This window comes from Panthera onca, chromosome D4 (genome assembly GCF_046562875.1).
Source record: "Panthera onca isolate mPanOnc1 chromosome D4, mPanOnc1 haplotype 2, whole genome shotgun sequence".
Classification (NCBI taxonomy): domain Eukaryota; kingdom Metazoa; phylum Chordata; class Mammalia; order Carnivora; family Felidae; genus Panthera; species Panthera onca.
Window position 1 is genome coordinate 13,362,842 of NC_138351.1, and position 26,756 is coordinate 13,389,597.

At 46.0% G+C, this 26,756-nt stretch overlaps 1 protein-coding gene across 3 annotated transcripts in view; it reads left to right on the forward strand.

The window, feature by feature from the left end:
- The first annotated feature begins 409 nt into the window (after window positions 1-409).
- The window catches only part of MAMDC2 (MAM domain containing 2), a 172,694-nt gene continuing 146,347 nt past the window's right edge, over window positions 410-26,756 (forward strand). Inside the window, exons 1-2 of one of the 3 annotated variants that reach the window (XM_078436031.1) lie at window positions 410-496; window positions 24,392-24,505. Coding sequence is in view for 2 of the 3 variants with exons in the window: in XM_060610093.3 (XP_060466076.1) it covers window positions 24,021-24,054; window positions 24,392-24,505 (148 nt within the window). In the remaining variant the exon portion in view is untranslated. Of the gene's footprint in view, window positions 497-23,558; window positions 24,055-24,391; window positions 24,506-26,756 lie in introns of those variants that run through there. The other 2 variants (XM_060610093.3, XM_060610091.3) reach the window with 2 other exon arrangements.

Below are 26,756 nucleotides of genomic sequence, written 5' to 3' on the forward strand. Positions count from 1 at the left end.
TGTGTGGTTTCAGGTCATTCAGCTCAGGGGGAATCTCTATCCTGCAAAGTGCTGAGGCATCTCAGGACTCCCAGTAGCACACACAGTAAGTTAGAGGGAGCGTTCTAGGACCCCTACCTTGGCAGGCCTCAGTTAGAGTGGTAAAATGAGTTACTCTCACATCTGCTCCTCAGCTGGACCGTGAGATGCCCCGGGGAGGCTGTCTTCTCCATCACTGCATACTGGTGCCTAGCACACCCCTTCTACAGCAAATGTTGGGCGTGAGGGGAGTGAACATGTGTGCCAGCCCAAATCCTAAGTGCTTTATGTGGCTTTCCTCAATTCAGTCCCTTTAATAGCTGTATGAGATAGTTACTCCCATCATCCCCTTTCACAGATGAAGAAACCTCAGCCTAAGGAATGATTGGCTGCTTCCCAGAAGTAAATGGTAGAAGAGAGAACTGAAGCCCTCAGCCAGGACACAAGAATGAAGACCAAGTTCTAGTGTTTTGAGGAGGTAAGCCAGCATTGGGCTTGGTAGACGCCAAACATGTCAGTGGGTTATGCCACAGGAAAAGAGTAAGATGTCGTGTTTATTGAGATCTTCATCTGAATCCCCTGTCATTACCACAGTCCCAGGAATGGAGTTTCTAACTCACGGTCCTGACCATTACCTTCAGAAGCCATGGGACGTGTCTGGGGCAAGTACTTCATAAATCCTCATTTTTTAGTTAAGCTTTAGTAATACAGCTAAACAGTTTTGTGGATGGTACTGTATGAACTAATTGAAAACTACCAGGGAGAAAAAGAGAGACAATAATCTTTGCTTCTAATTTCTCCAGAACGTTTATTCTCTCTCAAGTTCAGAACCCTACAAGTTTGAATGATTTCTTGCTATACTCGGCAAATTCCTAAGTGACCTGACTTCTCTATGGTTTTCGGGGGGTGCGGGGGGGAGAATGAAACAGTTACACTAATCTAGTGTTGGTACTTACTCTAACATTTTGATTAAAAATAAACCCTGTTCTGAAAGGGAATGATGCCCTTTTGACATGCTTGGCATATTTCTCTTCCAAGGGCATCCCAAATAGGTTGACTACAAATACTTCCACTAATGAGATGGCATTGAAATACCACTGCCACGATTATAGGCATAAATAGTGAATTTCATTAGGTTGCCTGAGTGCCACTTTTGATGGCATAGCAAATCTCAAAACAACCATGGGCGGTAGATAGACAAAGAGCTTTTTAGGGTATAATCAACTTATTCAAGTGTACCTACTAGCTACCTTACCGTAGCAGTTCTAACTCAGTCTCAGACTGTAAGAACATTAAACAATTCAACACCGTTATAGGGTTCTTAATGAACCCAAAAGATTTATAAGTTAGAAAAAAAACTTTGACTTATTAATTCTTTTCTTATTATTGTTATTTGAGAGGAGAGAGCGTACGTGTGTGTGCAAACAGGAGAGAAACCATGGGAGAGGGAAAGAATCTTAAGCAGGTTCCATCCTCAGCGTGGAGCCCAACTAGGGGCTCGATTCCACGACCCTGGGATCATGACCTGAGCCGAAATCAAGAGTCAGATGCTCAACCGACTGAGCCACCCAGGCGTCCCCTATTAATTCTTAATAAGATATCTGCCTTTCGGACTCTGTGTACTTTTCTTAGACTCCGCTTTTACTGTCTCCACCCTTCCCTCAGATAATATCTTATTTCATAGATACACAGCATACATGGCAGTTCAGTCAGGTACAGCGACATGATGTAGTAAGTGGCAGAGATTTATGGCAAGATCATGTAAGCAAGAGAGAGGATAAAGTGGTGTGGTTGAGAAGGTCCGAGCACTGGAACCAGAAAACCCGCTATTTGCTCACCTGGCCTTAGGCTGGTTGGTCAGCTTTTAAGAGAATCCGTTTCCTCAGCAGACAATGAAGATGGGGCACATGGGTGGCTCAGTCAGTTAAGCATTCGACTCTTTGTTTTGGGTCAGGTCGTGAACTCACAGTTCATGAGTTCGAGCCCCGAGTCGGGCTTCTGCCCTGACAGTACGCAGAGCCTGCTTGGGATTCTCTCTCTCCCTTTCTCTGTCCCTCCCCCACTCTTCTCTCTTAAAATGAATAAATAAATTTTTAAAAATTAAAAAAATAATGAAATGAAGATACTAGTTATCTTACAAAACTGGGTTGTTGTGAAGCTAAAGAGAGAATGTTTTCAACTAATATTCATAGACCACCTATTATGTCCTGGTGCCTTTGTACACATAATCTCATTAGTCCTCAGGCAGGTGCCCTGACTTTCCCACTTACTGACTGTTGGTCTGCTGTAACAAATTCCTATAACCAGGTGACTTAAAACAATAGGAATTTATTCTTCCACCGTTTTCTGGAGACCTGAAGTCCAAAATCAAGGTCAGCAGGGTTGGTTCATTCTTGAGGCTCAGAAAGAAAATCCACTCCATGCCTGTCTCCTAGCTCCTGGTGGCCCCCCACATTCCTTGGCACTTCCTTGTCTTGTAGACATGTCACTCCAGACTCTGCCTCCGTCCTCCTGTGGGCTTCCCCTCTGGGTGTGTCTGTCTTCTCCTTTTCTTTTATAAGGATACTCATCATTGAGTTTAGAGCCTAACCTTATGTATAGGATGATCTCGTCTCAAGAGCCTTAATTTAATTACATCTGCAAAGACCTTGTTTCCAAATAAGCTCACATTCAGGAGTACAGAGGTTAAGAACTAGACACATCTTTCGGAGGCCAGCCTGCACTATATATAGTGACCAAGCAAGAAACTGAATCCGGGTACTTTCTGATTTGAAGACCAATGCACTATGGTCTCTGCCATATTCTCTCCCTCTGTGAAACTTCTTTGTCCAGGCTAAGGACCACATCATGGTTTCTTCTCCTTATTCTGGAATTACATGGTTCTCCCTGATTCTAATTGATACAAGAGAGTAGCCTGGGCATCTGGAAGAAATCATTGACTTCTACTAAATTTTTCATTTGTTTCTAACTAAGGGCACCCTTCTGCCTAAGTAATCTTTGAATAGTGAGTTGAGCTATGCACTCTGGAGTTGTTAAATCATCCAAGCTTATAGCAAAAATAAGAAGATAGTTAAGATTCATTGAATTTTTATTATGTATTAGGCCTGCACTCAGTGCCTCAGATACATCATCTTTTTTTTTTTTTTTTAATTTTTTTTTCAACGTTTTTTTATTTATTTTTGGGACAGAGAGAGACAGAGCATGAACGGGGGAGGGGCAGAGAGAGAGGGAGACACAGAATCGGAAACAGGCTCCAGGCTCCAGGCTCCGAGCCATCAGCCCAGAGCCTGACGCGGGGCTCGAACTCACGGAGCGCGAGATCGTGACCTGGCTGAAGTCGGACGCTTAACCGACTGCGCCACCCAGGCGCCCCCAGATACATCATCTTATTATATCCTAGGAGAGAGTGACTGTTACTGTCTCTCATTTACAGAAGAAATTGGGATTCAGAGAGGTTAAGGAAGTTGTCTCAAGTCACAGAGCTGGTAAGTAGTGGAGCTGAGATTGGAACCCAGGCAGTCAGATGCCAAACCCCGCGCTCTTGAAGCCAGAGTAGAGTCATATTACCACTGCAGCTCCTGGCACAAAGTTCCTTCCCCTACCGCCAGGCAAGGCTGGAGGCAGTTGGACTTAATGGACAGAGACTTGTTAATTACGCAAATTAACCATGCATTTCTAACAGAAACAGACTGGGCATTCAGATGTCTCTTTGTTTGCCATCATTTCATTTTTGGAGTGACACTGTTGAAAGATATTTGGAAGTGTTGAATGAAAACTACTTGGAACTTTAGCCGAGTTTTTAGGGGGAAAAAAAATCAGGGTGTTTCCTTTATGTCATTACTGTTCCAATCCCTTTGGTCTGGTGTTTCCTAATGCATTCATTACTCAGAATAGTTGTTTTTAATTTGTCAGCACATTATAATATGTTTTTGCTCAAGAAAAATAGCATCCTCCCCCCACCCACTAAGGCTGAATTTGTTTTGGTTTGTCATCAGTGTAAACAGTTTCCCTTCAACAGGGTAATATAATAAAAAGCCACCTAACTACAAGAAAGGATGTAGTTAGATGTAGTCAGCACTATAATTCTTTCTTTCTGACTAATATTTTTAAATTATCTTTAGCTGACACAGGCAAGATAAATCAGTAATATGACCCCAAAGTGTAAGTGAAAGCTTATTGCCTTAGAGTGTATTCATTTATTTTTCACGCTCATGTCTGGTTTTAAAGGATGGCTTTGTAAAGCTATTTTTACTACTTAGAACATAAGCTACACTGCCTGCCACTCCATGATCTTAAGTGAAATGCTGGCCTCAACTAGAACTGCTCATTGTCTTTTCTTGCCTATAACGCGACTCACTAATGATCGTGTATTTTTAACTGATACGGAAAAGGTCATTTTCTTTAGTGTATTTGTCCTCTTAATTAACTTTGGATCCTTGAAAAAGAATTTAAGCCTAAAAGTCCTCCTGATAGATTTATTATCTTCCTCTTAAAAGTTAATGTATTTAAAGAACCAAGATAGCTTGCTTCAACTCCAAAGCAGTCTTCGTAAATCATGTACTTGAGAGGTTCTCGGGAGTGTATATTTGGATTCAGGGATGAGCAAGGTCAGGAAGCAAAAACAAGAGCGCTGGCAAGACAGGAAAAGCCTGGCCCTCCTGCCCCTTCGCTGAACTACTTTCTGTCCTGAGCGTTTGGTGCAGCAAAGTCACCAGGACAGCAAGAGGCAAGAGACAGTGTGGATTGCAGTGCAACTGACAACCAATGTGTTTTGACTTCTGAAAGCCATAACAAAGAAAACTACGGTTGTATATAAAGTTCCTATCTTATTTGGAGCACTTTATGTTCCCCAAATGAATACTTGATGATTCCTGCTCAATATACTGCTTTTATAGAATTTCTACAAATTTGAAAGGAACAAAATGTCTTCCCAGGGTGTCTGCGTGCCATGGATTTACTTGACAACAGTGAATTCAGGGGATTTCCCAACCCCTCTGTGAGGCTATGATTGTCCTTGTAGACTCGGGGAAAGCTGAAGAGCAGAGCGCGTAAGTGATTTGCTCAAGGTCAATTGGAGATCAGGGAATATTTGGCTCCAACTTCCCATGCTAATTATCATTCTGTTACTCTCTCCTTGATTTATGCATTTGCTAATAATTGTTTTTTCTTTTAAGCTCGAGAAAATGAGTCTGAAAACCTTTTGCAAAATAAAACTAGCTTTTGGTATTTTCATTGTTCATATGTGCACATTTTGCCATTCTTTTGTTTAAATTATTTTTTTACTGTTTATTTGTTTTTGAGACAGAGAGAGACAGAGTGCGAGCGGGGGAGGGGCAGAGAGAGAGGGAGGCACAGAATCCGAAGCAGGCTCCAGCTCTGAGCTGTAAGCAAAGAGCCCCACGCAGGGCTCAAACTCATAGACCGCGAGATAATGACCTGAGCCAAAATTGGACGCTCAACCGACTGAGGCACCCAGGCGCCCCCACTTTTTGCTATTCTTCATTTAAATCTTTTTCTCTCTGCTCAAGGACTCTCAGAGTTGCAGACTCCTCCCAAAATGGGGACAGTTGAACACAGAAGAGTGTTAACCTGACCAGTTTTTCAATATCCTGCACTGACCACTGGCTGTAAGAGGATCACTGTGTTATTTCAGCTCTTAGGGGTGTAAGTCCTAACACTCAGTTCTCATACATCATAATATTGGTGTAGCCAGAGTGTGACTGAGGAAGGAGTCTCACACAAAAGATACAATGGAAGTCATTCTTTATTTCCTCTTTTTAACCTTATCAGCTGATTAAATCCTAAAATATGGGGGTAATGAAGTAAATTATCTGCTCGATTTCATGTTGATTTCCAAAACTATTCATCAGTTCTATTTTTCATTATGGTAAAATATACATAAATAAAATTTACCATTGTTAGCCACTTGTAAGTGTACATTTCAGCGGCATTAAGTACATTCACAGTATTGTACAATCATTACCACCACCCATTTCCAGAATTTTCACCCCAAATTGAACTTTTGTATCTACTAAGCCCTAATTCCCCATTTCCCTCAACCCCTAGTACCTGGCAACCATTATTCCATTTTTGTCTCTATGGATTTGATTACTTTAAGTACCTCATCTAAGTGGAATCATGCAATATTTGTCCTTTTGAGTCTGGCTTACTTAATTTAGCATAATGTTTATCTATGTTATAGAATGTACCATAATTGCATTTCTTTTTGAAGCTAAATAATATTGTATTTTGTGGACATACCACATTTTATTTCTCCATTCATCTATTGATGGAGGATAATGCTTCTATGAATATTGATGTAAAAATATCTCAAGTCCCTACTTTCAAATCTTCTGCACAGACACCTAGAAGTCAAGTTGCTGGATCATATGGTGATTCTGTTTCCATTTTGAGGAACTGCCATTTTGTTTTCTGTAGCAGCTGTGCCATTTTATATTCGTATCAACAAGTGTTCCTATTTCTCTACATCCTCACCAACTCTTGTTATTTTGATTTTTTTGATAATAGCCATACTAATGGGTATGAGTGGTTAATCAAGTATATTTCAAACAGTATTTGCTATGGTAGACATTTGTCACATTACAATAATTTACCATCTTCTGAAAAGCTTTTCTGAATACGGAGAATTTCAATGTTGTAAGTTCTGCCTCTTCAGTACAGAGCTCAGAACTCAAATCCCCAGCTTCCTTTTTGGCTAGAATAAAATCATGTGACCCAGACTCCATTAATCAGATGCATCTATGCAAGACTTAAATTCTTACATGACCAAGAAAAGATATAAGCTCTTTTCAATGCTTCCATTTTGTTGGCTTGGGTGATGGCAATGGAATCTGACTTTAGGGAGGCATTAACAATTGCAGTAGGTCTAATGCAGTCAAGTTCCCAATGTCTAGGCTGATGGTGGCATATCCTCAGCAAGCCATTTCTGTGGCATGATTGTGGGTGTTGTTCCCGGCAGCTGATTTTCAAGCCTATTTCTCCAACCAAAGAGTCCAATCCAATCTAGTTTACAATTTCAATTTCATATCCAGTTGAATACTTGTCTTCACCCTGCCCCATACCACCAGTGAGGCTTCTTCCTGGGGGCCTTGGAGCAGGGAACGGGCATGGTCTACATGTTCACTCTTTCTTTTCTCTTTTTCCTCTAGTCTTGATTCTTGCAGAGCAGGGGCAGGAAGGATGGATGAAGTACAGAAAGAATGTTTACTTAACTGGTGCCATTGTGGTCCCCTCTCAGATGGCATTCTGCTTTCTGTGGCATGTGTGTACACACTGGCTCTCTGGTGGTGGACTTTTCTGTATGTCCAAGTGACCAGAATGGAATGTACATGAGACATCACTGAAGAAAAGCTGAGTAAAGCTTTTTTTTACTCAGTAAAGCATAGTTGAAGGCAGCAAGTGAACGAAAATCAAACCAGTTCACATTCCTACCTCTCTGAGTTCACGTTATCTACCATGCTAGTTACTGAAGGTACAGCTGTTTGGGGGCCCTGTTTTTATCTGGGGGTCTTGGGTCCAGCACTTCATACCCATATCAACTTGATCCACCTCCTGACCTGGGTGATCCAATCAGACTTGATCTTTACCACTGCCCCCTGCTTTGGTTCATGGTGGAATGCCCCATGGTCTCCAGCTGCTGGAGTCCTTGCTTGATGGGTTACTCTCTTGGGTTGAGTGCAAGCAAGTCAGCTCAAGCCTGGCTTCTTATGGACCCACAGGCAACTTACACAGCTTTGCCCCACCAAGTAGTGAGAGTACAGACTGTTAAACTCTTGCTTTCTCTCTTCCCTGTCATCTCTTTCCATTTCTTTCCCCCTGCACACATGGGTATAGGACACAGATCAGCAAGTGCACTGTATAGACAGAACCGAACTAAGGAATAAAGTGTCAATAAAACACTCTACGTCTTTCAGAATGATGTCTGGACCCCATTTCATGTTAAAGGGATTTGGAAAATAGCACCTTCCCATTTCTCCCAAGGGGAGAGGAGGAAAAAGTCATGGTACTCATCCTTCTCCAGCAACACCCAACTCATAGGATTGTCCTTTCTCTCCATAGCTTTCTCATATACCAACTGGACGTGGAAGGGAGTATGGGGCATAGTCTGGGGTGAAGACTGGGGGTTACAGAGCCCATTTGGCCACTTCTTAATAATCCCTGGAAGAATTCCCTGGCCCCAACTGGTTTCATTTTTCTCTCAAATCTGGGACACATTTATCTCTTTATCTTTTAGCTGTGGACAATAGCTCATGTTCCACTCAGCAATCTATTACATTTCCTGGGCAAAACCCATAGTGTCCTTTCAGAATTTTATATATTTGCACTTCATCCAAAGGCTCTTATTGTGTCTCCTATCATTTATCTTTATAGATATAATTTTTGTATGCAGGGATATTAACTAGCCTAGCATACAATCGTAATGCTGTACACTGATTCCTAAAGGATCCAGATGAGCCCCCTTAAACCTTCACTGAGATTGTTGGAAACCCCAGAGAAACTACAGGACACCAAAGACAAAGAATAAAACCTACAAGTAGCCAGAGAATATAGATTACCTGCAAAGGAGCAACTATAGTGTCAATAAACTTCTCAACAACATCAACAGAGGCCAGAGGATAATGGAATAATTGCTTCCATATCGGAAGATAGGAATTATTTCCTTTCCTTCCACACCCACCACACTTCTGTATTTCCCAGACCCTCATCCTTTTAATATAGTAATAGTATAATTTGGTTTAGATCAATCATCAATGTTTGCATTACACGTGTGTGTGTGACTTGCTCTTGAGTGTTTGTGACTTGTTTTTGCCCTCTGAAAGTGTTTAATGTGTTCTTTGTTGTCCCCATTGTTTTGATATTTCACAGTGATATGACTTGGTGTGTGCCCATTTTCATCCATTGTTCTGAGCACCTAATGAGCCTTTCAACCTACAAACTCATATATTTGAATTCAGGAAATTTCCTTAAATTAATTCTTTAATTTTTTTCCCCCTCATTCATTTTCTCTGGTCTCTTCTTCTGAAACTCCCATTATTCATGATTTCTTCTTTTCTTTTTTCTTTTTTTAAAGTAGTCTCTATGCCCAACATGGGGCTAGAATGCATGACCCCCAAGATCAAGAGTCACATACTCTACAGACTGAGCCAGCCAGGCACCCGGAAACTCCTATTATTTAGATGTTGCCTTATTAGACTATTTGATACAATGTTTTGCAATAAAATATAAGCTTTTATATTTTCTGTTGAAAATGAAAATATAGAAATATAAATTTATACCCTTATGATATTTTATTGTAATAAAATATAGAATACTATTATTTTCTTCTATTTTTTCTTTGCTTTATGCTCTACTTTTTTTGGGAGAATGACCCAAAAGGTTCACTTGAACCTCCAACGTTTCTCATTGAGTGTTTCAGTTCTGCTCTCATGGTTTTAATTTCTAAGAGATCTTTTGTGTTCTCTGAATGTTCCTTTTTAAATAGCATCCTGAAGTTGTTTCTGGGATTCAGCACGATGGCTTATCTCTCTGAAGATTTTAATAATTGTTTTATTTTGAAGTTTTCCTTTCGTGGTTTATTTTGCTTTGAAGTTGTTTTTTTTTTGTTAGTGGCTTGTTTGTTTGATCTTTATCTTGTATATTAGAGGCATTCTTTAGCTGTTTGGTGATATTTAGGTGTCTGCTCATGTTTAATTGTGGATAAAAAGCTAACTGGAAGATCTGAATAAGTTGCATTGGAGGGTGACATGGCTGGGCTATCTGTTGGCGGAAACCTTAATACCACTATGTTTACATTTTTCATCTATATCTGGTCAGATTCCTTGGAGATGACCTTTCCATTCTCATTCTTCTGCCTGGAGAGAAAAAGTCTGGTCATAACTGTTCTGGAAGCCAAGTGGGTGATCAGGGCTTGGAGGCAGGGTCTCCGCTTTCAGGGTCTACACATTCATTTATTCACCCTGGCTTCAGGGTGGAACTTCTGCTCTTAACCCAGTCTGTGCCCTCCCAATCCAGCCTACTTCTGTTCTGCCTTTTCCACTCTTTTGCTGGAGTGGTGTGATGGTTAGTTTAATGTGTCAATTTGACTGGGCTAAGAGATGCTCAGATAGCTGGTAAAAAAAGATTTCTGGGTGTGTCTGTGAGATTGTCTCTGGAAGAGATTAGAGATTATCATTTGAATCAGCTGACCTAGTAAAGAAGACCACCACCACCACCCCACCCCCCACCACTGCCAATACAAGCCAATTTGTCCATTACCCTTAAGGACCTGCATAGAACAAAAAAGTAGAAGGGCTCATTTACTCTCTGCCTCAGCTCGGCCATCTGTCTTCTCCTGCCCTCAGACCATAGAGCTCATCCTTCTCAGGCCTTTAGATTTGGACCAAAACTGACACTATTGTCTCCCCTGGTTTATCAGGCCTTTCAGTTCAGACTGGGACTATGCCACCGGCTTTCCTGGTTAGGAGACAAGAAGTCATCCACTAGCATTGATTATAGCTAGTGCTTCTCAAACACCTTTTTTGATCCTCATTTTTGGCCACCCTCTTCTTCCTCATTTCTAATATTATCTAGTATCACTATCTCCTGGACTCTTGATGACATTGTAGAATAAACTGAGCCACCAACCTGACTTCCATCTGCTAGGTCATTTTTTCTTTATCCACTTTCTTTCTAGCTTTCAAAAGTTTGCTGTCTCCTTTCCCATTCTCTGTAGGCTTAAAGGCTTATACATTTCTACAGAATGACTATTTGTTATAGTCTTTCAATGGGTTCTAGAGAAGCCAAATTTGGATGAGCGTGTCCAATCCACTGTCTTCACCCAGAACATTAATCTAGAAACCTATATCCAACTGAGCTAATGTTTTGACTGATGCTTTCAAAGACTGAGCAAATTGACCTCTCATAGATCTTAGCTGAGAAAAGTTCCTAAAGGATCTATTTCAAAAAGAAGGAAATTGAACTTTGAAGGGAAAATGTGGAACACAAGCATTAATAGACCCGGGAGTCTGGTGGGGACCCAGGCAGATGCCACCTACAGAGAAGCTACTCCCTTCTGGAGGAATGTGGTGATGTCTGACCCAACATGGAAACCCAGCAGAGATGCAGAAGGCAGCCCCCACTGCAGGGCATTCCCACAGCTTGAGTGAAAGGAGCCCTTTCAGTTCTATTGCCTGGTTTTGGAAGGAAGCCTAGGAGTGAGGGAACCAGTTTCCCATGGAACATCCCCGTCCGTCCCACCAAAACGTGAGAAAAATCCTGAGTCCCATGAGTTGGATATTCAGAGATCTAATTTGAACCTGCTATGGGTGAGTGACTAAATAAAGCTTTCCCATAACAAAATAAATATAAAATAAATGTGTATATCAAGTTGTAAAATGTGTAATGAGAAAAGCACCCTTTTCTGTTGAGGAGGAGTTATAGGGGCTTCCAGCAGTTTGGAAACAAGATGTCTCATTTAAAAGTTTCTCTCTGTTGTTGTTGTTGTTGTTGTTGTTGTTGTTGTTGTTTTTTCTTTCTTTTCTTTTCTTCCAGAAGACACTTTTATTGGACACAGACAAACTTGCCCTTCAGGCTATAACCAGGGACCAAGATCATTTCCTTTAGCCTCTAGAAACATCATCTGTAAGAAGCCTATCCATATCTTCCCCTCCATCTTGTTTGCTCCACCTCAAGTATCATCAAATGAAGGTTCTATTTTAATCCTGAAACTATTTTCTATGTTACTCTTTTTAATGTCCTAGTTGTTGGTGATATGGGGAAACAAATGCAAAAGAAACAATTAAATTTCCTTACAGCTTACAGCCCACTGACAGGTCCTTGAGATAGGCAGAGTGACCTTCCTCTAGGAGCTCAGCTGCCTCAATGGTGACACTTAGCTGAGGGTAAAAGGCAACCTTAGCTTAACTTTAGCCCGACCTCCAGAATTCTAGAAGTCTCCTTTAACATATAAAAATGACTTTGGAGACTTTCTTTATCTCTACCCCCCAAGATACATGTTAGCAATCATCCTCCAAGCATATGGCCCACTGATCTACATCTAAAGGGTCTCATGACCAAGGTTTTATTAGACAGTAATAAGTGACCTTTTCCTCACAACACCTATTCCCTCGAGGTCCTGGAAACCTTGCTTCCAAAATTCCTTACAGATTACACTCTCCCTGACCCCCTCCCAACTTGAAGGTATATAATCAGTCACCCATCACGACCCCAGTGCAGCCCTTTCCGCCCACGTGTCCTATCCCCGTGCTTTAATAAAACCAACTATTTGCACTGAAAACATCTCAAGAATTCTTTCTTGATCGTTCACTCCCGAACCCCAACATTTTCACATCAGTTAGTACTTAGAAAGGCATCCACTCAATAGTTTAGATTTTTCTTCTACTCTGATAAGACATCAAAGCTACGGCTTACCAATTGTCCCATTTATATTTCTAGTTTCTGCACCCTCCCACTCCCCAAAGGCAGGATACTATATGAAAGGCTGTTCTGATGGATACACTCCATAATCAATCTCAACTACAAGCCTGGAAAAACTTGAGTTGATACAAAAGGAATATTAATATTTACATAGTACAAACAGAGTGCAGGCTCTGTTTTGAATATTGAAATAATACAAACTAACCTAGTACTCATCACCACCCCGTGTGGTAGGTACTACTATTATTTTCATTTTACAGAAGAGGAAACTAAGGCAGAGAGACACTCAACAATGTGCTCTAGGTTCACAGGTAGTAAGGGGCTACAAGTTCAACTCCAGGGGTCTGGCTCCAGAGTCCATGGTCTCAATGACAAAATTACACTCCCTGTTCTGATATAACACTTTATTCTTTTCAAAACGCTTTAAAAAAATTAATAATAGTCACACGGTTTGTAGTGTTGGGATTTGGGAGCCAACAGCCAAGAAATAATTCTTGAGACATTTTCTGTGTGAAAAGATGGTTTTATTAAAGCACAGGGTCAGGACCTGTGGGCAGAAAGAGTTGTACTAGAGTTGTAAGGAGTGACTGATTATGTAAGATTTTCTTCTATCTTTTTTTTTTTTTTTTAACAAATCACCATTTAATTTTTTTAATGTTTTTATTATTTATTTTGAGACAGAGAGAGAGAGAGAGAGAGCGCGCATAAGCATGAGCAGGGGAGGGGCAGAGAGAGAGAATCCCAAGCAGGCTCAGTGCTGTCAGTGAAGAGCCCAATGTGGGGCTCGATCCCACAAACCATGAGATCATGACCTGAGCTGAAACCAAGAGCTGAACACGTAATTAACTGAGCCGCCCGGGCACCCCATAAGATTTTCTCTTCTAGGGAGGGGAGGCTGATCTTAGGGTTCCAGGGAACTCAGTCTGTAGGTTTCTGGATATCCCTTTTTTCTTGTAAATCATTAAGACAGTGGTAAATTGGTCTGTGTCAGATATGACTATGATCTCTATCAGTTAACCATCTGTTCTTCCCTTTCCTTTGTTCTTGGGCAGTCAGGAGTGTCTGAAGAACATCATACATATCCCACTGGAGGTGGGGGGGTTGAGAGGTTTTAGCTTGTGCTTTGCCCTCAGCTTGCCTTTTGCTCCCCCATCAATAAGACTTAATTCTGTTGATAAAAATATTAACCCAGAGCATTCTTTTTAAGTTTTTTTTAATGTTTATTAATTTGAGAGATAGATAGTGAGCAGGGGAGGGGCAGAGAGAGTAGGAGAGAGAATCCCAAGCAGTCTCTGCAATGTTAGCACAGAGCCCAACATGGGGGGCATGATCCCATGAACTGTGAGATCATGACCTGAGCAGAAGCCAAGAGTCAGATGCTTAATCGACTGAGCCACCCAGGTGCCCCTTAAGCCAGAGCCTTTTTAACCCTGGCTTAGTAGAATCACCTTGGAAAACTTTAAAGAAATACCAGTGCTTTTGTCCTGTCCCAGAAATTATGATTTAATTGGTTTGCTGGGGCCCAAACTGTGTATTAGAAACAACCCCCCAGGTGGTTCTGATGTACAGCTGGAACTGTGATTCACCAGATCAGCTCTTTGAGGCATCTTGCAATGTCTGGTGGTCGGGTTTTTTCATTATCACCAAAATCACCTGTGCCTTGGGCACTCACTTTGAAAATCTGGAGGAATTGGTGTCATTTGACATCTTTAAACACCCAGGATTTTAGGGGTGCCTGGGTAGCTCTGTTAGTTGAGTGTCCAACTCTTGATTTAGGTTCAGTTCATGATCCCAAGGTCGTGAGATCAAGCCCCACCCATGTCAGGCTCCACACTGAGCCCTGAGCATGGAGTCTGCTTCAGATTCTGGGTCTTCCTCTTCCTCTGCCTCTCCCCCACTCACACTCTGTCTCTCTGTCTCTCAAAAATAAATAAACGTTAAAAAAATTAAAATTGAAGTAAATAAAAAATACCCAGGATTTTAGGCCTTCGCATTTCAAGCTTCCAGATTACTGGTAATGGCGTGGCTTGACTTGCCATCAATAATATGTCTTTGCACACCACACACACATACACGCATGCCCGCATGCACGCACACCTCGTTTGCCTATTCAGAGCTGATGTTTGCTGTCTCTCCCCTCCCAGATGGTGGCCATTCTGTCTCTGAGAAGCTGTAAACATCACCGTCTCTGTTCAGTTTAGATCAAATCACACAGGGTATAGACCCTCAGTCCAGCACATTAACAATGTCAGAGGCCATAAGTCAGAAGCTCATCTGGGGTTTGGGGTTTCACTGCTCTTTTGGGGAATGTGTTTGGCTGCAGAATTCCAGCTCTCAGGTGCAGCTTGAAGAGGAGAAAGCGTATTACTTGGGTTTAGCCCACGTTGTGCGTAGAGCCCCCAGCCTCTGGAGCCCCCACTAACTGTAATGAAGTAGAATTCCAAAGTCCTTTGACTCACTCTTAGCCCCTGCAGGGGACATAGGGCCTTAACTCCCAGGATTGGGGGGATGTCCCAGGGGTGAACATACGTGTTCACAGGCCTGCCCCCCACCCTATTCCCGGCCCAGCCACAAGCTGCCCATTCTTACCGCAGTTAACCTTGAAATGCCAACAATGTCCGCAGCAAGGTGGACAAGGCACTGCCCACCCGTTCTTTTTAATCCTGTCCCCGAGGTCATAGAGCTGTTTGTGGCCCGTGTTTGGCAGAGACCTAGGGGGACAGACTCATCTGGGTTCCCAACAGCCCAGCCTTTCTCCTGGACCCCTATGGGAGTGTACAGGGCTGGGCTGCCACAGGCTCAGATGGCCGGATGCAGGCTGTTTCATTATTCTCTCTCTCTCCTTCCAACCCTCAGGGCCTGGTGCCTCCTTTCAGGGGCCAAGTCCTCTCCCTGCAGCCCCCTCCACCTCTCATGAAAGTGGGCTTCTGAGAGCCTCCCTCCCCTGCCTCCCCCGAGTTTGCCAAACGTGCCGCTCTGACCCCAGAAAGGCTACTCGGCTCCCCGTTCAGACGGCCGCTCCTCTTTCCATTGGCTCTGTCATCTCTGAGCACATCTGTGCAGTTCATTTGTTTCCATAAATACCCTCCTGGGGGACCGATAGCTTAGATTTAGTTCTTTCTCTTCTAATGATAGGCCCGCAGACTCGGCAGGCTGTGTATACCAGGGAGGACGTGCTGTTCCACAGCCTCTCTTTCAGCCAGCATTTATTGTGCGCCTACAGTTAGCCATGCACACAGATGACACCAGAGCAGAAACAAGTGTAAAGCAGACTTCTCATCCCTTGAAATATCAGCTTCCATTGTGGATAACAGAGACATACACAAAGTCATGGCAATGCGGCCTCAAGAACATTGTGGTTTGGGAGGACAGGAAGCACAGGTAGAGGAGGAGAAGACATTTGAGCTGAGTCTTTGGAAATGAAGAAGAGTGGGTAGTGTAAACAGACTGTATTTTTTCTTTTTCGTGACACAAGTGCCTGATTTAAGTTTTGGTTGCTGAAGGCCTCCATTCCAAAGAGGCCATCCACTTCAGAGACTTGAATAGTTATCTTGAACAAACTCTTTGCCAGCCAAGGGGTCTAGATAAAGAGCCAGACCACCTTTCCTCACTGAGTCTCCTTTGTTTTAAAGATCTTGGTTGATTCCGGTAACTGGCCATTTGGGCCACTTGTCTTTTCTCTCTTGCTTTAAATTCTTGCTCTTACATTTTAAATTCACCAATCGTGAACCCACAAAACCCTAACCCCAATAAAAGCAGAAGCCCAGCCCATGGGCGCCGTGTCTCTACCTACAACCTCGCAGTGGACCCAGGTGTGCTGTGTAATTTCCAGGCCTTGTAAGTAATAAGCCTTTATTTTTTGCCAAAGTTGGCTGATAGTCATTGCTGAAAGGCACTTTGCAATCATATTAAGAACGAGAAGGGTCAGTCCCATTGTAACAATGCTTTGGAAAGAAGAGAGGTCTGTGGGAAGCTCATTGGGGCCAAGGTGAGTGTCTCCGGTTGTTTTTATCTGGTAGCATTACTATGCTATGTAAATTTCACCTTTTTATAAGGACACCAGTCTTATTGGGTTAGGGGCCCACTCTGCTCCAGTGTGACCTCATCTTCACAAATAAAGTCACATTCTGGGGTCCTGGGAGATAAGGCTTCGATATACATCTTGGGAGTTGGAGGGCAGAATTCAACCCATTATAAGGAGTTTCCTAAAGGGAGAAGGAGAGGAAGGCATTCTGTTTCTGAGCAGAAAAAAGAACACATAAGAACACATGAGGAGTGGCCCAGAGGACAGAGTCCAGGACCAGCATGGGCTGGTGGGGGCATGGGTGGTAGCAGTGTGATGGGCTCAGAATGGAAACGTAGGCTCGACCCTGGTCATAAAGGGCTTTTTCTGCAAACTCTGAGTATAGATACTTCACTGGAACCGACAGAAACGTGCCTCCTGGCCTTGGCCCAGCATAGCAGTAGAGCAATGAAGTGTGGGGTCCGAGAGCAGGACATTGTACAGTGTTTGCCCAAACTTTTCCCGCATTGGAAGTGTAGACAGGTCAAGAGGGCTTTGGTGGTAGCTAGAGCTGGGTTCACATCCTGCCCCCCACCCTTGGGCAAGTCACTTAAACTCTTTAGGCCTAGTTTCTTCCTCCATAAATTGACCATGAAACCCCCTGGCACATCACAAACACTCAATGAAAGGTGGTAGTGTTTTCACTATGATGAGTCAGCCCCAAGAACATTTGACTTAAAAAAAATTCAAAAGATTGCCATCAAACCATAGTGAAAGATGTCTGACTCCAAGCTAGGGTTCCGAGTAAACTGATGGAACAAAGATTAACGATAGAAAGTATCTATTTATCTACTCCCTTTCCAATGCCGACTGTAAAGGAAATAGCTGCTTTACCAAATCCAGTCATTTGAGTGTAGGGATTTGAAAAGCAGGGCATATATTTTGTAGTAACAGGACATTTGTTAACAACTGGTTAACATTGGGCCTCGGTCCCTCACAGCAGATGAGTCAGACCTGCAGCAGGCACGTGACTGTCCCCAAGGGGTGAGAGGCAGCTGGTGCTAGTCAGGAACCAAGGGACACTGCCAGCCAGCCTTGGGGCAGAGCCCCCAGACACCTCCTGCAGGAATGCAATGAAGGTCATGGGCAGGACAAGCCACAGAGGCTGGAATTGTTTTACCAGCTTATTCTCGACCTGATAGCATGCACTGAGTGGGGTATGTTGGGGTCTAAGTGTGGAGAGCGAGAGAGGGAGAGAGAGAGAGAGAGACAACATGAAAGCAAGACAGAGAAAATGCTGAGGGAAAGGCAGAGGTGAGCCCCAGAATGCATCACAGAGACCCAGAGAGAGACAGACAGACAGACACGAGAGCAAGAAGAAAGATGGAGAGAGGCAGAGACAGACAAAACTCCAGAGCAGAGACAATGTCTTGGCATAGATCAGAGGGGATGCAGGAAGCAAGAAAGGAAAAAAGATAAACAATAAAACCTTGCATTGCGAGCAACTTGTTCTGCGAATGTTCCAGAAGACGAGCAAAGATTTCTAAGATATTTTAACTTGGTAAAAGAGCAACGTCTTGCAATATGAGTAGTACGTGACACTGAATGTCACATGATCACAATGGAGCCCATGGTTCTTGAAATTCACTTTGATATACGAGTGCTTTGGATTACAAGCATGTTTCCAGAATGAATTATGCTCACAAACCAAGGTTTTACTGTATGTATATATAAATATACATATAGATATAGATATATAGATATACATATACATATACATATAGATGTAAATTTTAAAACCTATAATATGTAATAGAAAGCAACCAAAGTAAAATTAATATAAAAGATATTATGAATAGCCTTACATTTGCACGGGACCTACAGTATACAAAGTCCTTTCTGTGTGCCCAAATACGGACCAGTGAGGAATGAGCTTATGACTTCCCATCTTGTCTCTGCCTCTTAGAGACCCATGACCTTTGCTAAAAGTCAGACTCTTTCTGCTTCCATCTTCTCTTCTCTAGAATGGGACTGATCAACTGTGTCTGGAAGGGTGGTGCTGAGGCATCCCATGCTCGGTCTCCACAGCGGCTGGAGAATTGAATTTAGCCTCTCACCAAATTTGACTCTACCCGCGCGGGGATTTACATAGATCTGTTTTAATTCATTGCCAGTGTTTGAAAATCAGGAGCTATTACACACATCTCTAGACATTGGGCTTCTTTTGAAAAATTGGGCAAAATAGGCAAGGCCAGACCCCATCGCGCCATGGCGACTTGGCCTCAAGCTGGTGCCAGCGATGTTCTGTGGTTGGGGATGCTGGCTCCACCATCCCTCCCTAAGCGCCCCCTGCTACCAGCTCAGTTCTTTCATTCATGTTACTTCCCTGGCCGGTGGAGGTTTTGTTTGCAGGCCTTGCTCTACCTCGGCAGCCTGTTTCAGCTAAATGGTCTTTCCATGGGTCGGTCTGCCGTCTGTGAGGCAAAGAATGCTTCTTGTCCACCCCTGGGTCCCTGCCCCCAGCGCTGTGCCAGGCACAGGGAAGTGCTTGCTGAAGCGACCATTAGGGGGCACTGCATGAGACCACGCGAGGGTGCGTCAGGAGAACCGTCATGAGAATGATGCAGGTGCTCCTGCGAGGGGCACCCGTGTTTCTTCTTCCTCTACTGTGCCCAGAAAACTGGAAGACCGAGCCAGATCTCTAGAGCCAGGGGGTTAAATGAAAAGCTGGATCCTTGGTTGAGGGCTCCCCCGAGAGGAGCGGGGAGCAGAGCAGCGCGAGGCTTCGCCAGGCTCTGCGACAGGGCTCGCGTGGCTCTCCGCAGCGACAGGAGCCTTTCCCTGCACGTGGTGTCACGGTGTCGGCAGATTTGCATTGGCAGCGCAGCGGGACGTGTGACCCGGAACAAGTTAATGGACGCTTCTGGGCCTGCTTCATGTTCTGTGAGATGGAGAGAGCGATGTCTCCCTCTCGCAGGGAGGTAGCAGGGTCACGGGAGATGACGCCTGGCACGTGCCTGGCACGTGTTTGCTCCTTGCTTAACCCTTTCTGTATTAGTGTCCTCCAGCTGCCAGAACAAACCAGTGACTTAAAACAGCAGTAAGTTTATTTTGTCCGGGCTCTGGAAGTCAGGACTGTGAAGCGAAGGAGTCTGCGGGCTACACTCCCCTGAGGCTATCAGGACAGGATCTGTTCTTCTCCTCCTCCGGCTGCAGGTGGCTCCAGGCGCTCCTTGGCCTGGGGCTCTGCCACTCCCATCACTGTCTCCACCTTTACCCTGTTACTGTCTTCTGTCTCTGGGAAGGGCACTTGCCCTTGACTTGGGGCCTTTAATAATGCAGGGTGATCTTACCTCAAGATCCCTAACTGAATTACCTCTCCACAGCACCTTTTCTAAATAAGGTCACATTCACAACATACCTTTTTTTTTGGGGGGGGGGGGGAGGGGGAGGGCGCTACCATTCAACCCACTCTAATACCTAATGCTTATTGAGCGCCTTCTACAGGCCAGAACTTTGCGTGCATTATTTAATCATTCCATTAAGCTAAGTCTTGGAGGAGAGAGTCCTGGGTAGTTCTCATCTGGGGGTCTGATGCTGTTTTTTCCAGGGGTTAAGGCAGTGCTTGGCTCCATGGCTCCATGATTAGAGACCGAAGGAAGTGGGTTAATGCACATAATTCCTAGATTTTGTGGATTCCCTCCTTGGCTCTCTCCATGTGCAATATCCTTTCCCCTGTCTGCAAAATGTCTGTGGTGGACACCAGTGTGCTGTCCGGATCCTCCTTCAAGCAGGGACTTGTCATCCCAGCTGCTGGGATTGTCGTCATCGCACGGCCTCCAGTCCTCAGCCCCTCTGGGTCGGCCTCAGTGCAGAAAGCACACCAGGACAGGTGTGGACCACATCCGTCAGTGACTGACAGAAGCAGCAACACCAAGCAGCTGGACATATCAGCCCAACGTGGGATAAACTGGGTGGGCCATTTCGCCACCAGAGTTCCCTGTGGGGTCAGGAGAGACTCTGTGTGACCTGTGCTGCAGTGTCTCCCTCAGCCCAGTCCTGCCTCCTCCTCCCTTCCACACATGCTGAGCCCAAGGGCACCACTTAAGGAATTTTTTTATGTTTGTTTGGTTTGTTTGTTTGTTTGTTTAGAGAGAAAATGCACGAGCCGGGGAGGGGCAGAGAGAGTACTCCAAGCAGGCTCCACAATGTCAGGGCAGAGCCCTCCCTACTCAGGGCTCCAACCCGCGAACCGTGAGCCCCCTAGTAAACAGCCTGCACATGAACTTCCAAACCACAGTCTGCCTCCCTGAGACACCAACCTGCTCCAGTGTCAAAGGGCCATCTGTGCTCCAGATCCTGCAATTATATGTGAAATGGAAATTTTACTCCAACTAACTTTGTGTTTATGTGTAATGGTTCAGTTTCCCACAGGCAGCAATAAATGTTGTTGCCTTGACGTTTTAATTCATATTTAAACATTTTTGAAGATCTCTTTACGGCTTTGACGTTTTTCATTTTCCTGAGTCTTGGAACCTGCAGGTGAATGTAAGGCGATCTGAAAACTGCAATATTCTGCAGATACCTGGAAAAAAGTGTGCCAGTTTGATGGTTGCTAAAAGCTTGCTTGGTTGAAAATAGTGTTTTGAGGTTTCAAGTGGATTCCTAGCTGTCTCTGCACGTTTCATTAAGTAATTTGATGAAAGTAATCAGATATTTAGCACCATCTGAGCAAGAAATCAAAACAGAACATAAGACAAAGGAGACAGGCTACTCTACCGGTTGAGAGAATAGGCTTTTGGAATAAAGCAGATATGGGTTTCACTATCACTGAAGTCTGCACCTCAGTCTCCTCATCTGTTGAATGGGAGCAATAATAATATTGACATCCCCCCCCCCCCCAGGGTCCTTGTGAAAGTTGAATGAGATTTTCTATTAAAAAAACATTTATAATAGTAAGCATGTTAAATGGTATTCGTTACTAGCTACCACCTGAGGCAAAGCTTATAAACACACACACCCTAAAGAAATTTTAGATCATTTGGGTCATTGCTCACAGAAAACTCATGAGAATTTGTCCAAGCTTACTTTCAATGGATCGTAAGGGCTTTTTTGTTTTTAGCGACAAAGGTATCAAATTTCTCATATCGAAGGTGACAACTGAATAGAGACCTTTTCAGGCAGTGTGGGTGTGAGTCATGTGGATTTCCAGGGAAAGGCATTTCAAGCTGAAGGAACAGCCAGTGCAAAGTTCTGGGAGGACAGCTAGCTTGGAGCTGAGGACCAGCTGAGAGGTCCATGTGGCTGCAGGGTAGATGAGGTCAGAGATGTGAGGGGAGGGGCAGGTCTTCTAGGACCTAGTAGGTCTTTGTGAAGAGTGGGTTTTGATTTGCTGATTTGGGAAGCTGTCACAAGTTTGGAGCCAAGGAAGGACATGGCAGATAGCCCGATTTCTGTGTTGAAAGGATGCTCCTGACCACTGGGTTAGGAATGGAGTGGAGGCCTGCAAGGCAGAGAGACAGGGACCCCACCGTTAGGAGGCTCCTGCAGTCTCCCTAGCTAACAATGGCCACTCAGATCAGGGTGGTCACTGTAGGCACGGAACATACTTAGCATCTGCTGTATCTTGAATCCTGAATGGGGCGTTTGATAATGTCCTGAGAGGAAGAGAAGAGTCAAGGATAACTCTATGTGTTTTGTCCTGAGCAACTGGAGGAAAAAGATTCTTTTTAAAAAAATTTTTTAAAGTTCTAGTTAACATACAGTGTAGTGTTGGTTGAATCAAGGAAAATGCAAGGGGAGGGGCACCTGGGTGGCTCAGTCGGTTAAGCCTCAGACTCTTGGTTTCAGCTTAGCTCATGATCTCACGGTTGGGGGGAGGGGTTCCAGCCCCTCACATGGAGCCTACTTGGGATTCTCTCTCTCTGCCCCTCCCCCACTCACTCATATGCTCCATCTCTCTCTCTCAAAAAAAAAATAATAAGTAAATGAACTTTAAAAAAAATGCAAGGGGAAGCAGACTGGGGAAGGACTATGAGGTATTCATGTTGGGACCTGTTAAGTATGAGATAGCTGTTAAACATCCAAATGAAAATGTTGAGGTGGCCGTGAGATAGAAGCATCTGGAGTCAGTGAGCAGTCTGGGCTAGACATATAAATTTGGGAGTCATCAGGCTATACGGTTGGTGCTCCAAACTACGGGACTGGAGGAAATTACTGAGGGAGAGGGGAGCTAAGAGGACACAGCTTGAGGCACTCCAGTGTTCAGGGCTCAGACAGACCAAAAACAGCAGCAGCACAGGATATAGGTCAGGAGCTGCCAGTGAAGGACAAGGAAAACCAGGAGAATTTGGAAACCAGGTGAAGGCACGTGAACAGGGCTTTGATGGTTTAACAGGAGTTCGTTAGGCCAGGGCTCCCCAAAGCGAGGTCCCAGACTAGCAGCATCACGAACGACATCTGGAAACCTGATAAGAATGTGCCGAATCTGAAGCCCCAACCCAGGTCTACCAGATCAGAAACTCTGACAGGTGGGGGCCCTCCAGGGGATTCTGAGGCACCCTCAAAAGTTTGAGAACCACCGACCTAGACACAAAATTGCCTGCACAAAACCGTAAAGGCCACTAAGAAGAAAAAAAAACGGTCCCCACCACGTTCTTTCCTGGAAGAGAATTTTTAAAAGACATGCTTGGTGCTCAAAGCGCTCACTGTAACCCCTCCCTGACATCACCAGCCCCAGCCCCCACACGCCAATTTAGAAACCTACTAATTTATCATGGCTCTTTGGAGAGGAGGAATGCCCCCATTTTACGGGACAGAGGGAATCCTGAGAACCAGGCATGCCAGACATTCCACTGCTTAAAAAAAGGGGGGTGGTATTCCAGGCTTAGCGTTTCTGGGCCCCGAACGCCCAGAGAATACTGAGAACGCGCTGAGATACAAAGCTTATGTCACCAGTTTCCAAGCTTTCCTCTAGGTTTTCCTAGGAGAATTCCACCCTTTTCCATTCTGGGGAGAAGAAGTTAAAATTAGGGCCAGCCTGCAGCCCTGGTGTGCCAGATGCGGGGAAGCTGTCCCCAGAAATAAGCTGGTTCCCACCGCGGATGGGCGGGGCGGGGCCGGGCGCCTCCAGTCCCAGCCCAGCGGAGGGGCTGCTGGAAGGCCTGCCCCCTTCCAAGTGTCTGCAAGAGGTCTGTTCCCGAGCTTTAAAACCCTGAGCCAAAGCCCTGCATCCCGACCTCTCCTCTCCCGGCCAGTCCTAGCTGGCTTTTCAAAAGTGTGCAATTGTCTCCTTCCCGCCCAGCCCAATCCTCGCCCGGGACCAGCTGTGCGCCGCGCCGGCTTCACCCGGGACGCGATCGAGCGGCGCTCCCCAGTCAGGCACCCCCAGCTTTCCGCTCAGCAACCCGAGCCGCTCCGCAAACTTGGGCAGCTCCAAGTGCACGCTCTGCCTCTCGCCTGGTCCGTCCCTGGCGCGCCCGCTCCCCTCCACCGGGGCTGCCGGTCCCAGCGGGCCGGTAGCTTGCACCCCCTTGGGGTCGTCCTCCCTCCCCGAAGCGCGACCATGCTGCTAAGGGGCGTCCTCCTGGCAGTACAAGGTAAGTGCGAGGACCCAGGGGGACCCCCGGGGGGCGCCCTCGTGACCCGCTCCCGCAGCCCCGGTGGCCGGCTTGCCGTCCTGGGCTGGGCTAGCCGAGGGCGCCCCGGGATCCTCTCCGACAGCCGTACCCCTCTCCGAAGCCTGGAGTGGTGCTGCGGGTGCACGCAGGGCCCGCGGGGCAAGCGCCGGGGGCGGGGAGGGTGTAGTGGTGCACCCCTCTCGCGCCGCTCCCGCGCGCATCCCCCTCACTTTCACCCCGTCCCCCCCGGGGCGCCCCGAGTTGGTGCAGACGCTCCCAGGCCGAGCCCCAACTGAAACTCGTTTTGTGCCCGCAGCCCTGCAGCTTGCGGGAGCCCTGGACCTGCCCGCGGGTTCCTGCGCCTTTGAAGAGAACACCTGCGGCTTTGACTCGGTGCTCCAGTTTCAGCCCTGGTTTTTAAACGAGGAAGGTAAGGGGGCTCCCGAGCCACCCGGGCCCCGAGGTGAACTTTCCTCCTTGCTGGTTGGCTCTTTCTCAAGGGCAATGCTATCTTGGAGTTAAATCCCCTCCGGAGGAAAAGTGTGAGTCATGGATCCTCCTTCCAACCTTCAGCTGTGCGAGGCCGAGGAAGACGTGGGGGCGGGGATGCCCTTTGTTTACCTGGCCCCCGGGTGGAAGCGCTGAGATTTTCGCTCCCCGCCCCCCAGCACTTCCTAATGGAAGGGAGAAAGGGACACAGCTACTGACTGTCACCCTAGCTGTGTGCCCTCTGCAGGTTGTCAGCCTCTCTGGTCCTCAGTAGACACCTTTACGAGCGGGGAGAGTTGGATGGGAGGTAGTTCTGTTCCCACACTGCAGAAATGGTTCCCCGATTCTGTGATGAGACCTCCGTGATAAGAACTCGTGGTTACGCTGTGCCTCAGTGTGTTGCTGCTGACTTCATCCTCGTACTTCTGTTGTGTTTGCAAGCCAGCACTTAGCAAAGGGGGAAACGAGTCCATGACTGTGTGCCTGAGGTCACTGGGCTGGAGGCGTTGGTCATCGCCTCGCCACTACATACTGTTTGGGTTCTGGTGACAGTTTAAATGTGGGTCTTCGGGTGTTTCTTCTTGCCCTTCATTATGTGGTAAAAACACAAGCAGCCCTCTAGCACTCCACAGCAGGCCCTGGGCTCACCCTCTGCTTTTCTTTCCCCCCCTCGGTGAGTCCATTTGTAGAAGCCTGATGCCCCAGGACATTTGGACCGGGGATAGCCTCCTTTTAAAAACACAGCAGCTTAAAGGAGATCAGCTTCCCCTCTGAGCTGTCCTCTGTCCCCAAGGCGTCCCAGCTGGCTTCCCCCGAGCTGGGTGGAGGCCACACCCCTGCTTCGCACGCACAGCCTGTCACCACAGCTTGCTCTGGCCCACGCTTCTCTTGGGCTTCTGTTGGCCTCTCGGACCCTCACGGGTGGGCGATATTACCCCGTTTTACAAAGGTGGCCATTTCAGTCTCAGAACGGTCAGACGGCTGGCCCACGACACATGGTGTCACTCCACAGCTGGCCCTGAGCTGTCTAGTTAAGGGGAAGAACCTGGAAGGAAGCAACTCAGTAGCAATCTTTATTTATTGCCAACAGTTGCCAGGTCTTGACCGCTACAGTTTACTTCGGGATGGCTGGGGAAAAAGCAACCCCTGACTTCCTACCTGAGGGGTTCCGACCCTGCTGATGGCCTCGGGAAGGTCTCTTTCATCTCGCCACCCCACCCTTTCTTTCCCTGTTCCTGCTGTGGGCGACGCACCCTGAGAGACCACTGGATGTGGACCGTGGGACGGGCATTATTCCCTAGCACTACCAAGCTTCTCAGGCTTCAGCTGCACAAGAATTACCTGGTGTGCGTGTTACACAGATGCTGAGCCCCTCTCCCTCTGCCTGAGTACCAGATTTACTGGGCCTGAGAATTTGCATTTCGAACAAGTTCCCGGGTGTTGAGGCTGGTCTGAAGACGATGCTTTGAGAACCACTGACCACAGTGTGTTTTTACACAACACACATATTCACCCACTCACACGCCTGTCCCCCAGTGCTGGTGGCCCTGAGCAGAGCGGGGATTGGTGAGAAAGGGCCACTGGCATGATGCTGAGACTGAAAACCTGCTTAAATCTTGTGCCCTCAACACGCCTCCTGCCTCACCCTAGTCCTGGCCCCAGGTGAAGGACATCAACATCACCCCTTAATCCAGGAGGCCCAGTCTCAGAGCCCCCACCCCCAGCAGGGTGGCCCCTCAAGGTCTGCTCTGGGGTCAGTGGACGCGCCACAGCCGGCTGAGCTTAACCCGCCTTCCAGACCCACAGGAAATGCTGGCTTGGCCCGTTTGCACCCAAGTGGCAGTTAAACAGCGCCCCTTCGGGGAAAACAGGAAGATGCTTATAATAGGAGTAGGTGATTATGGTTTAATAGTATAATGGAAGCACTGTTGCTTTCCTTCTAGCTTTCCTTCTCGCTTCTAACGGCCACTGCTTTCTGGCTCAGGATCAGGACTACTGGCTTGGCTGGGGGGAAGTTAATTCATTCTCCTCTGAGCCTTCCCGGCAGAAGACAAGAGGCAGGGTAGGCCTCATTCTCTGGAGAGCAATGTTTTCCAAAGGCCAGAACTTGGACGCGACCAAGCGCCCTCCAGAGGGGCAGTGAGGTGTGCGCCTGCCGAGAGGCCATCGCTAAGAATTTCCGTTGTAAACCC